The 13575-nt window shown below is 51.2% G+C and overlaps 1 protein-coding gene across 1 annotated transcript; it reads right to left on the reverse strand.

Moving 5' to 3' along the window:
• Positions 1–6233: 6233 nt before the first annotated feature.
• On the reverse strand, positions 6234–13327 carry LOC128279130 (rab GTPase-activating protein 1). The gene is made up of 8 exons (XM_053017851.1): positions 12613–13327; positions 11642–12197; positions 11364–11563; positions 9538–10940; positions 8750–9457; positions 8377–8667; positions 8137–8307; positions 6234–8067 (listed from the first exon to the last, which is right to left on the reverse strand). The coding sequence occupies exons 1-8, from the start codon at positions 13325–13327 to the stop codon at positions 7855–7857; spliced, it is 4257 nt and encodes a 1418-aa protein (XP_052873811.1). The 3' UTR covers positions 6234–7854.
• Between the last annotated feature and the right edge of the window lie 248 nt (positions 13328–13575).

Genomic DNA, 13575 nt, shown 5'->3' on the forward strand with positions numbered 1-13575 from the left:
GGAAAATGAATAATACTCCTCTGAGGAACGATCACAAAAAAAGATGAAAAGCAGAATGACTAACTGGTTCCTACGTGGCACGAACGAGTACATCGCGTCATTGGCAATACGGCTTTCCACGAAGGCGAATTACTCATCCGGCCCGCGGATCCGGCGGCAGCAGATTGAGATAAAGAGAGCGAAAAGGGATCGATGCAAATGTTACCACGACACGAATCGATTCCGACAGTCGCCACCCGGCACAGGATGGTAACATCCGAATCGTCGAATTCAACGCCGGGTGCTCTCCCTTTACCGGAATTCATCGAAATCATTACTTGCTGACGTATCCCTGCAAACGTCAAAACCTGCAATCTGCGACGATAAAAACGTATTAATGGCCACATTCGATAAGCGTGTGTATGCGTCTATCGATCTACCCGAAGGATGTTGGGTCAATTCCATTGTGAGGACGTGAATGGAGGCCCTCTCGATCCCAAGGGCCAGAGAACGATGAGTAACTCGCACACACACTCACACATCCATGCGCAGCTGCATAAAGATGGGATGAATGAAACCGCAGTGTGCATGATGCAAAACATCAACAAGCAAAGGGTTGGGCGGGGGGGGCTGGGGCTCCAACATTGCACCGAGTGGCAATTGCACACGGCGCGCAGAAAACGGGGGAGTCCTCCATCGGGGAGTCGTGCAATTTATCGCGAGATGCTCCTCTCTCACCGCCTGACGTGACGTCACGCATTCGTTCAGCCAATCGAAGCCTACTACGATGCGTTTTGCTACTACGGCGAGGTCCATCCATGGGGTGGTGTTGGTGACGGCGTAATAGTAGGCAATATGGTGCAATAGCAAATACGACATCATCATGACGCACCGCATATGTGCGAGAGCATGACTTGGGAATTTTCGCTTTTGCGAAGTAGAGCCACCGGGAACAACAAACATCGAACGATTCACTCACGACGACCCCGTGCAGTGCACGCGCGTAACGAATCGGAACTGTTATTGGCATTTGCAAAGGTTAATGGTTTCGCAGAACCGGCATCGGCATATCATCGGATCCCGTGTTGCAGCAGCAAATAATGTTGAGCTCGGCCAATCTCAAACTCCAAGCACGCGCGCTCTGTGTGCAATATAAATAGAAGGTACTTGTGACAGTCTCTCCTACGGCAAGGATCAGTCGTTTCACGCGTTCGCTACACAATGATCGGCGAAAGGTGGCCATGGATTATCGGTTATTATGTATGCCAGCCAAAATCTATTAATGACTCCTGTTGGTCCGTCATAAGACAGCCCTTAAGCCGCACGGAACCCAGATGGAGCACGCAGGTGCAATCGGACAACAACAGCACCTGGCTGCTGGCTGATTAATTTCATTTTGACAAATGGGACTCTCCCGACTCACGCGAGATGGAATGATGAATGGACCCCAGCAAAGCGTGCATTCGGGACGCGCGCAGGTGCTCCACAACAAAGTTTCGTCGAATGGGGCCACTCGCCATGTCGGCGGCCACCAACATATGAATGGGGAGTCAATGTTTTCTCCAAAAAAAGCTTTTCCCCAAATTCGCGTTCGGTAGCCCCAAGATGGGGCGAAGTTAAATTATCCACGCTGGCTGCGATGCCTCTAAAAATGCCTGACGTTTGCGAAAACGGGGGGATGTTTGTTTATGATGCCGGATGCAAGTGTTTGGGGCAAGAAAGTCGAGAACGAAAATGGGCAAAACGAAATGCAACATGGGAGTGCAAACCGAACGAAAGCGATCCCAAAAAGGAGGCCAAAACAAGGAACCGACCAGCAGAAACCCAACCGTCGTGCCGGTCAAAATAAAGCAGATAACAACACGGCCACAGATCCCTCAGTCGTAAACCGCGAGTTTGCGTCAGATGTCAAAGAACTTTTCTTTCACTCGCTCTCTCTCTCTATCCCATCGCCGTTGTTGTTGTTGCTATTGCTTTTTATTCTTGTTGCTGCCGCACTGTTGCGGTTCCCGACCGTCCCTTGTCAAGGCTTGTGTGTGTGTGTGTTTGGCGCGCCTTGCTATTGCGTCTCTTTTTATTCCTTCTCCCCATTTTTTTTTCGCTGCGCCACTTGCACGCTTCAGAACTGCGGTGTTTGAGGTTCCCCCCACCGAGCCATCTCCCCCAGCCAGCAAGCCGCGCCAAAGTGTACTTAAGAAGGCGACCGGTTCTTTCCCCGGCTTTGGGGGTCGCAGCGCAACAGACGGAAGTATCTTTGCTTTTCGTTCTGGCTCGTATTAGGCATTTTTGGGGGCCATTTTGTCTCGTTTTCTCCCTTCGGTTCCCCTTTGGTTTTTGGGTGGTTGGCGCAAAATTTATTCTCCCAGGTCCGGGGAATGAACTTTTCTGCCGGCAAACAGCGCGGGACTTGGGTACTTTAAAATTCCTCCTGTTCGCGCCTGACCGAGGTCAGACTCGGTACGGTGGGGGGCGAGGTTCATGAACTCCACGAGGCGCGACGTTCAAGCCAGTGGCGGGCTGCTGACCAGTGGCGGCACACACACACACGCCGACAGGACAATGCTTCCAAATCGCGCGCGCGGGACTGGAAAGGAGATCCAAAATTGCCGGTTCTCTCGAGTAAGGGCATTGCTCCCGGCTTTGCAGACTTCTTGGGCTAGGGCACGAAGGACACTCTCCCATTAACCTCCAAGATGGAGCGCCGACTGCCAAAAAGGCCGTGTAAATGATAGCTGTCCATTTGCGGACCAAAATCGTGTGCCGCTTTGCTGGACGGAGTGAAAGGTGTGTACCACCCTGTGGTCTGCACCAAATAAACCGGACCACGGTAAACCGAAACCGAAAAGGATAGCAATAAATAAAATGTATCAAAAGGAAATGACAAAAAAGGAACTGTAATAAATTTAAAACCATAACATTGGAGGCCTTTTAACAAGAATCAAAAGCTCCACACCACAATCCAGTACTCCTTGCGAACGTTCGTTTACTATGGCTACTACTGTGCACTAGTAGCACCGCCAGGATCCTTTTCACCACCACTACTACTACTACTTACGTCCTCAATCTCGATGATGTCGTCGTCGGAATCGTGAACATTATCCTCCTCGTGGAGCTCCAAATCAAAGACGCCCGCCATCGCTGCTGCCGATGGGTGTGTGTGTTAGTGAGGTGCGTATTCGCGCCGCGGCGCTGGTCAACTCTCACTCCACTTCTCCTCTTCCCCCGGCTGCGTCCTGATCCAGACGGCCCGCAAAAGTGTGTTGGTGAGGCGCGTGAGGCGGATCACTCACACACCTTCACGACGATTGCTGTTGCTGAAAAGCACCACCTTCGGGATAACTTTTTCCCTTCACAAGCACTTTTTTCCTTTCTTCTGTGTTTACTCACTGGAATCAGCACTTTTCGATAACTTTTTTTTCTACCTTTTCACCTCACGTAATCTGTTGCCACTTTTTGACGAGCTGCTCGCTTATCAGGCGCCTACGGGTTGTAAACAGGGGGGGAATAACAACACCACGATGAGAGAAAGAAAATGCAGCTTTTTTTATGAGGCAGCGATTAAAGTGGCCGTGTACTTTTTTCGTAGCCTGTCACTGTCACGGGTGTACCTGTTTCTTTTCACACATTTATCTTGCCACAGCTCGACACGGTACGACAGTTTTGTGAGTTAAAGATGTTTCAGGATTTCGGTTCGGAATCCGCTTCGAGGACACCCGTATGCGCCACGCTAATATGCTGGGTTTCAATCGCAAAAACACCTTCCTAATCACTCCGAGGGCGCGCGGCTTGTGAAAGACTGTTTTTGTTGTTGTCCTGCGTGGAAGTATTTATCACGGCACAGGTTGGAAGGTTAGCGGGCAGCCTGTCGTAGTAGTGGTGCCCGTCCAACGTGACGGTGTGAATTGTAAACAACAAACAACACAGCCAACATGGCGGGTGTGTTGAAAACAAGCTAAACAATCCCACGGATCCCGGCGGGCGCGCACACTCCCACCGTTTTACCCCGTGTAAATTGGCGAGTTTTGACGCACTTTTGGATTTCACCACACGAGACGTAATTTGTGTACAAACATTGGCGCTTACGGAGTGAATCTTTTCGGGAATTCTAAACCCGTCATAACCGAATCCTCTCGCAGCGGCAGAGAGAAAAACGCTCACACACACACACACACGCGCGGCATCAGACACCACCTGCAGCAGCAGAGCTACCGGAATTAGAATCGAGGGGAAGAACCGTCTTTTTCGACGCAGGGACTGGCAGAATGTTTGGTTCGTGTTTCCTTTGGGGTTTTTTTAATTGCGACGCTAAGGTCACCGATCCCGAAACGAACACACCCGGGTGACACTCACACACATGCGTGCGTGCGTGCGTACGGACACCACACACACACGGGGTCGAACCACACGAAAATTTAGGCTATTTTCTGCAGTTCGATTCGCGAAGTAAAAAATAAAACAAATGACGTATTTTCGTCTGCCTACTTCGATGCACAAAACAAAACCTTGCTTCCTTCCTGGGACCGTTTTGGGTTTGAAACAACAATCCTTGGATCACACGCTCGCAACGTTTTCTCGTTTCTCGCGAAGTGTTACTGCGAAGCGTGTGTATTCCGCTTCTCGACCTTTGGCTTCCTGTCTGTGCCCCTCACCCTTTCCCCGCGCTCGTGCGCTCGTCGAGGGAGCAAAAAATCTGTCTAGCCATCAGCCAGCAGCAGACGTGTCCCCGCCGCCGCGCCCCGTTGGCAATTTCTCGGCGCTATTATTGTCGCCTGCCAGACGGACGGTTCCATGATCGGTGACGCGCCGCTTTGTTAACGCCGGGGAAACCAGCAAGTGACCGTCTGATGAGAGAGAGCGAGAAAAAATCAGGTAGCAGGATGGATGCAGATTAAAAGAGGAAAAAGCAGAAAAAGGATAAAGTTAGCAAAAAGGCCAAAGCGCGTATCGGGTATCCGCCGTCCGACAGCGCACACCTCTACACCGGAGCGCAGTGCTGCGAGAAAGGGAGAGGCCGAGCGTAAAAGTGAGAGCGCGAAAACGTGTGCGCGCTAGAAATGAAAACAAATGCTAAGGACGCCGTGCGTCCCGTGGGTGTGTGTGTGTGCGTGGCCGCCATCGGAACCCACAGACGCACACGCGCGCACGCCGGAACGCAATCTCCCTCTCTCCGGCACACGCTCTTGCTCACTCTCTCTGTCTCTCTCGCGGATTGCTGTGGAATGTTTAGCGGAGTGCCGGAACAAGATTTGCACGGAAATTTCACCGAAGCTAATTCACGGAAAGGTTACCAACACACACGGAGGCACATAATTCTTCCGTTCATGGCCAGAAACGGAATATAATAGTGGAACTAGTTGACCGATTAATTTCGTTTTGGGGATGTTTCACTCACTACGATAAACTCACAAGAAGTTAATGTTACCTGCTAACTACTTCTTTTTTCACTGCAGACGCGTGGAATGTGATCCGTCCTATCATATTGATAATGTCACCACGCGGCAAACTTAACGCAGCCCGAGATACGCAAGCACAATACGCAATACAGTGCGCAACCCGTCTCGAAACGTTGGCGAGGAGCATATTTTCTGCATACGCGTCTAATCGCTCCCATTACACTTTCGCCAAAACTTGACCATCTCTTTGATTACAATGCGGAAACTTTGGCCATTAAGCCCAACAGGAAACGCTGCGAAACGTGTCACAAACGGAGGAGTACGGCCCAAAGCCCAACAATAATACAGTGAAAAAGTACTACAATTACAATTGCTGTTTTGGTTTCAATTGCATTGCAAACACAAACCCAATTCAACGCGGAACACGGAATCCGCACGAAATCACTCCGCGAAACCAAAACACGTCCGAATACGAAAACCGTAAAATTTTAGTCACAGAGTTTAGAGATGGTGGTTGAAATGTTTTGCAGAGCGATCTGACCAATTAACCCCGAACCTTACAGTGAGACCAAAGTGAAAAACTTACTCACTTTTTCGTTTCATTCTCACTCTTCTCACCAGAGAATTCTTCTCACTTTTACGAACAATCTTTCACTTGATCGGGACATTCTCTCACGTTGCCCGAATTCAAATCAATCGTTGTTCAATTCGAAATCCGACAATCTGACAGATCCGACAATCTGACAGCTCCGGACTCCGACACGACGAACAAATGGCGCATTTTTTAATTTTGCTGTTATTCGCTAAGAAATGAAAACTACAACTTCCGGGGGCTAGGTTCCTTTTGATTTATTCGTTCGATTGATAAATACGGTGAATGGTACGTGTGTATATACTTTGAATCATTAATTTGTTTCGCTCCACTTGCTCCACGTTGGCCATCGGGCTTTGCTCGGAATTCATATTTCAAGATAACTTTCCAGCACCATTTGCTACGCTCTTTCGGCGTAAAGCTAAAGAGACGATCGATTACAGAAGGGAGAAAGGAAACCATTGCATTATTATAAATACTTTGACTGACACGACGAACGCACCAAAGAGCTGATCGTTCGCGGAGAGAGTATTTGTTTGGTGTGGATCCCTAAAAAAGCAAACACTGACCGGTGGTTGGATTGTGCAATGACTACAATGCCACTGTGCCACGAGAGCGATTTGCGGAGCGGTCGTAGAGTGGCGTACTACAAAGCGGGCAAACGAAACAAAGCACCATCTTGTGGTTCTACTGCTACGCACGTGTGAAGTCACTAATCTTAAACGCTTGGCTACCGATAAACTAAAAAACAAAACATATGTCCCTTTGAATCCTACACGATATCGTATGGCGCTAGCTGAGGGATGTTGTTTCGAAGGGCTGAGATACAGATACACCTTGCATACATTGGTGAATAGAACCAATAGAACGTTCCACGCCACGCCTTCGAACAGTTCTAAAATTTAATGCAACTCAACGAGTGAACGAAAGATGCGATGAAATGTGCTGCCATGTTTGCTTCCTATAGAGAGAAAAACACTTAAATTATTTAGCAAAAATGATGTCAATCTTTTCTACGCAAATGCTTGCCACCGCTTTGCTAACATCAACAAACTGGTTATGTACTAAGAATTTTAATTCAGTGCAGAAAAATCATATAACCACCACAGGGCTGTATATAGCCTAGCGAAGAAAAACGGACGAACGAAACACTTATATTGATAATAGATTGAATTTGTAAAATTCAGAACAATAATTCATCTGCGCAGCTATCACGAGGAATGTCTCTCTAACAGATCCTTGCACTTTGGGAAGTTTAAAAAAGAATATAAAATAATCACATGGTAATGAAAGTACTTGAGAGGGTTATAAATTTCAACGCGTGTTCCTGTGCATTTCGAAGGTGACTTTTCACTATAACAATTCCATGTTACGCGAAGTATCGAAATCCGAAAACAGTGACGCTGTTGTCGATGAGATTGGTAAATGAAATATCAAATATACGCCCTAAACGCTTTTTCGTTGCAATTCGCGAATATAAATTTTTCCCATGGTATTTAAACTCATTTTACGCAACAATGAGAGTAGAAAATAGATTCTTCGATTGTTTCGAACTAAAACAGTGCGCAACGTGAACTGCAAATGCATTGAGATGAAAACTCCTCTATTGTTAAGAAGGAAAAATGTGGTTTTCGTAGAATGGAGACCCCACTACACACTACTGCCTCTCTTTCTGTGTCTCTGCCGCTTTGCCTTCAACTACTCATTCTAAACAACAAGAACATTCTTCCCGTGCCTTCGGTACACTTCTTACAGGCTAAAGCTCATGCTTGGCTTGGATTGGACTAAAATCTGTGGCTTGCGTTTCCCAAACGCGCGCGCGCTCGTTCCCATGACACGAGAGTGACTCGAGTTTGCGGACTCTTTTGTGTGATCGTCTTTGAGCCGATCCTACTTCAAGCTATTGCACCGCGCATCCTTGTACAGTACGTTGACGCTGCTATCATACTTGGCCCGTCGCGTCACCTCATCGTCGTCGGCGGCCGTGGTCGACGTGCCGGACGCGGGAAACGCGAGACTGTGGCGCTGTGCCAACGGTGCCTTTGGGCGCGCCGGCAGATGCGCAGCGCTAGCTGTCGTTTGGGAGGAATGAAGATTTTTTATCTGCAATGTTTTGGGAAAAGGTGGTGATTTAGTTAGGCTGACGAATAGGGACAACAAAAGGCCGCTTACGCTGGAAGGTTCAGCATTCGCGTAAGAGTGGAACGATGGTCCATGCGCTTCTCGCTTGGTGGTGGCCACCTTCTCCTGTATCGAGTTGAGCGTTTTCGAGAGCCATGGTTGCCAGCTGCTGCGCGTAGCCTGCAGTTCCGTCACCGTTGTGTTCAGCTGATGGTGAAGATCCTGCGCCGGGAGAAGTGATAGTGATTAACATACGATTCTCGCCACTTGGGATGTGACTGCGGCGTGTACCTGATTTTTACATTCCGCCTCCACTTGCGCCAGCTTCGTTTGAGCCAGCTCGAGTTCCAGTTCCCGTATTCGCTGTGTCGCTATCAGCAGCGGATCTAACGGACCAAGGCCACCGATCGCGGTGGAAGCGTTCGGTTGCTGCCCATCGGTCTGATCGTCCGGATGTTGCGTATGATCGTGATTGTTGTTGTTGACGCTGTTTGCTTGTTGCAAGTTTCGGCCATAATTGGCGTGCAGTGGCGAGGATTGTGGTATGCTGGACGAGCACTTGCTGCACGTGGACACCGTTTTCTGAAGAACGGAATGTGAAAGGATACCGATCGTTAAGAGTAAAAGAATAGACTCCACCGGCGAGCCCCTATCGGCAACTTACCGTCAAATCGTCGAGCATGGTGTGCAGCTTGCCATTTTCCGCTTCCTGCCGCTGGATGATGCGCTTGTAGTCCTGTATGATGCCCGAACTCTTGCGCTCTTCGCGCACCATCGTCTCCAGCTTCTCGTTTAAGCCACCAATTTCTTGCTGCAGCTTCGCACGCTCCTCACCATACCGCTGCTCGTACTGCTTGGCCTCTTGCTCCTTCCGTTCCGTTTCCTCCCTTTTCGCCAAATACTCCAGCTCGTACTTGCGCAGCTTCTTCACTTTGCACTCGAACGAGAGCTTCATCAGGCGCTTCGCCTGCGTCTCGCTGCGGCACCGTTTCGGGAGCGTCACGCGGAAGTACTTTAAAATGCCCTCAAAATCGAGCTCAAGCAAATCCTTCCGGCAAACGGCCAGCAGCGTCAGGGCTACCTGGAACAGAACCGGTATGCCGTCCAGCAGAAACACATCGAGGATGTAGAACACAAAGTACAGCGGAAAGCGCGCGGTGAACAGCGTCAGGAACCACTGGCTTGCGAACATGTGCGACTCAACGCCGGTCTGGGCAAAGTGCTCGTACAGATCGGGCAGCTGGTCTTTCATCAGACGGTTCAACTGGTAAAGCCGCAGATAGAGCGACTCGAAGCCCATCTTGTACATATCGCGCAGACCGTAGTTGTACATCAATGCCACCAGCACGCAGAATGCTTCCTCTTCCGGCATCTGGACGGACAGAGAAAACAGAGAAATTGGAATTAACCATCCGAACTATTGACCAAAAATGCCGAGTGGGGTTCACTTACGTGCAACAACAAGCTGGCCGCAATGAAGCTTAAGCCCTGGCAGTAGCCAACCTCCGTATCGTACACGGCGTACGCTTTCGACACTTTGTACAGATTTTCCTGTCCGGTGCCGCCGTTTTCCTTGAAGAATTTGTGCGCCGGGAACGTCCGGTTGATGTCACGCTGGATGACCGTTTCGCAGTTTGTCTCCTTCGTGATGAGCACCCGGTATGAGTCGAACATCTCGGTCCGGTTCTCGACACACGCCAACCGCTGCCACACCGTACCGCGGAGGGCCTCGGGGATGCCGGAGCGAACCAGTGCCGCCAGGGCTTTCGGGTGCTTCTCCGGCACATCCTGGTACCACTCGAGGATGATACCCTGCCACTCGTCTAGCTGGGCGACCGAACAGTTCTTCGACACCTCGCCCGTTCCACTCAGCAGCGGTTCGTCCCCGTCCGAGCTGTAGTCGGTAGGGCTGGAATCATCCTGCAGCTCCTGCATCGATTGTACGCTGGCCGAGTTTTTGAACGTCCAATTGCGAAAGTTAAAGTTGAGCGACAGCGAAGACGATGCAACCGACGATGGGGCGGCCGTGGGTTCGACGATTTCGTCCGAATGATCAATCGAATCCACCTCCCAGGTGCCTTCGCCGTTTTCGCGTAGCGTCAGGTAGAAATGCAACAGCAGCGGACGTTTGTTAGTGAACAGATTCTGCACGATGCGCAGCTCGCTCTGGGAGAGGATTGAAACGGACGTTTCGACTACGAACCGCACCGGCTCCTGGATACCCTTGATGACCAGATCGACGGCCACGGTGAGTGCTTTCTTCGGTGTCTCGGTGTTGAGTGGCTCGAATGCGTGTGCCTTCCACTCGGCCTTTATTTGGTAGGGAAACTGTGAGAAATTTGTGGCCACCGACGTTGAGGCTGCTGCTGCTGCTGCGGTGGAGGAACTTCCGTTGCCACTGGCAGTTGTTCCCGGGCCTGTTGTAGTCCCGGCCCCACCCGCTGTGTCGGCCGGTTTCACGTAGCCCATGCTGACCATATCGAGCAGCTGCATGTCCGCTTGGCGTACGATCTTCCCCGGGCTCAGCAGGACACCGAAACAACGTTCGACCAGTAGCGGCGGGAACTGCTCCGATGGCACCTGGCGCACGGTGATGCAAACTTCCTTGTCAGTTTTGCACCGCAGCCGGAAGCTGGACCGAACGTCCCGTGGCACGGTGACGTACCCGTTGCGTTCCTTCTCTTTGATCTCGAGCGAAACGGCAAACTCGTACATGGCCGACTGAATCGGATTGCCGGCGGTGTCGGACGTAACTGATGCTAACATCACGTTCAGACCGCTGTCGGCCAGCGAGGTGGTCATGCTCGCCGGCACGCTCGGTGGCAAGAAGCGCTGGAAGGCTTTGGCGAAGCAAGCTTTAGAGAAAAGTGGAGAAAGAAAGTGGAATAAGATAAACTAGAAACGGGACAATTCTTAAGTGTAGTTGAAGGCAAATTTCGTTAAGGAAATACAAGGAAAAGTTTCAGCTAAAAGCATAACAAACGGGAACAAAGCAAAAGTTAACGGAAACAAAACAACTAAATCAGTAAACAAATGTATAAGCAGACCTGTTGGTATCAAATAAACATAAAGGGCTATCAGAAAGTGGCTAATGCTAAAGAACCACTCAAAATAGTCAACGGAAAGTATGAAAACAAGTAAAAACAAACGGAAAAGATGAAAGCAAACGCGAAAAGCAATGAATTGGGAAACGCGCAGGCTGACGTTTGGATGGGAAGAAGCGCATTTGACCGCGTTTAAGGAGACCGATGGCGTGTGTGTTTGTATGAGTGACTTACTGCTAACTTGCGTGACCGCTTCCGGGATATTGCACCGGAACACATGGCACTGGTGGACGGCCGTTTCCTGCGATTCGCCGTGGGACCAGGTGAAGGCGAAGCACGCCTGGTCGCTGGTTCCGACCGGGCCGCGAGCAAAGAACAGTATCCGCTGCACCTCATACGTGGCCACCACCGCGTTCGATTCGCAATCGTACAGCCTGTTCAGGAGAGGACACGCACGCAGATGGTGATGTGGATCGTGTGGTTTGGGGGATGCAGTTGACGCGTATACTTACACCACGAGCCCCTCGGAGCAGGTTGGAACGCTCACCGATACCTTAAGCCCAAGAGGGCTGCTGTCATGCTGGCCACCGATGGCGGGCGGTGGCCCCCCGGTGGAAGGTACCATTCCGCCGCCCGCATTCATCTCCGATACCTTCTGCAGGATCTCTCGCTCCGACTTTGGCGCGTTGATGCGCGACGCACCGAGGTACGTGACACCGCTGAAGATGGTACAGTCCTGATCGATGTCGGACAGTTCCTCGTCGGTTTCGCTACCACCATCACCACCGCCGCCGCCGGTGTCCGGTTTCATGTCGTCCTTTTTCTCCGTCAGCGGACTGCTGTCGAGACAATCGTAGAACACGGACTGTCCCACGCCACGGGCGACCAGATCCGGCGACAGCAGGCTGGGGCCCGCGTTCGGAGTCGTTTCGGCCGAACCGGAAGTAGTGGCATTTGCACGCATGCTTTGCAGGCTCAGGCGGAGCGAGGTCGGAACTTTCGGTCTATTCGACGCACGTTCCGGAGGGCCGCCGTCAGCGCCCTTGGCCGGACTTCGAACCGGAGTGGCTAAGGATATGGGGTTGGTGGTGTGTTGTGGTTAGGAGTTAGTTCTCTATTCTTGGGCCCGAGAAGAGCACTTCAAATGAGTATGGTACACAGCGCGGCGCGGTGATAACGAGGGAAGTAAAATTAGCGAAAGCGTCCGCAACGCCGCCCGCGGCACGGGGACCACAGGAATAGAAGATTAAACCGTAGATGGAAAAGTAATTTGTAGACAACGCAAAATGTTAATATTGCAAATGAGAAAGAAAGAACATTAAACACCATCAAGCGGTCAGAATCGCGGAGAAGGACAACATAAACAAATTATGCACAAAGCGCGACAAAAGGAAATAAAGCACCCGTTAAAGGGCAGAAAACCCAAAACAGATTCCTCTCGCCAAGTTATAAAATGGGGCGTCAGCAGTCAGTGCGTGCGTACCTTTGTCCGACGAGCTCGGATCGGTGGCCCCGCTCAGCGTCCGTTCCTCGTCCAGCTCGTGTATCACTTCGTTCATGTTCTTCTCCAGGTCCATCATGTTTCCGTTGCCCTCGATGTTCAGTATCGGTGAAATGGCGGTCTTAGCTGCTCCAGCATTGCTCCGAAGATGGTGGCCAGGAAAGGGTGAGTGTGGTGTGTCTGCGGTCACTGCCAAACCAGCTCCGTCTTCCCTCTTCAGCCCGTCTTCGGCAATACACTCGGCAAGATCGGCAATCTGGCTCTCCCCGTCGGCCGCACTTCGGACAGGGTCTGACGGTGCTCCGTTCTTTGACCTTCCGGCGGTTGGTCCGCGATCGGATTCGTCGGCTCCGTCAAGCAGCGCGTCCAACGGTGCTTCCGGGACGATTTCGTACTCTCCACTGGTGGTGACGGAGTCGGAAGATTTGATGCTGAGATTGTCGTCCGATTTCGGCCCCAACGTGGCCCCCGTCGGTGTCGCCGCTGCTGTGTCCGGATCTGGCTGAGACGGAGATGTGTCCCCAGCGCTGTCCGGGCTGCTGATGACTGTGTTCACCACTGCTGGACGGTTGTTCAGTGGATTGCTAGTGTCCTTTTTACCCCGAGAGATGCTGGCAACGGGTTGCTTTGGCGTGACACTCTTCGCCGTCGACTCAACACTGCTCACTGGCGATTCACTAGTGTGTTGCTGTTCCATTGCGCTGCGTGCGTCGTGACAAGTGTTGATAATGGTAGAACCCACGCACACACACACCGAAGGTGGTCTTACGCACACCCTGGTCGGGAGAGAGCTCTCTCACTCACTCTTTCTTTCTCTCCTGCGAGGGCAGCTGATTGACGGCCTCGAGACGGTGGCAGAAGAAGAACATACGATAATCGAGGCGCCGCCGTTCCGTGAATTGTTTCCTAGGCGTCACCGCCGTCGCCGCTCCGTTCTCGTCCCCA

The sequence above is a fragment of the Anopheles cruzii genome, chromosome 2 (assembly GCF_943734635.1).
Source record: "Anopheles cruzii chromosome 2, idAnoCruzAS_RS32_06, whole genome shotgun sequence".
Classification (NCBI taxonomy): Eukaryota; Metazoa; Arthropoda; class Insecta; order Diptera; family Culicidae; genus Anopheles; species Anopheles cruzii.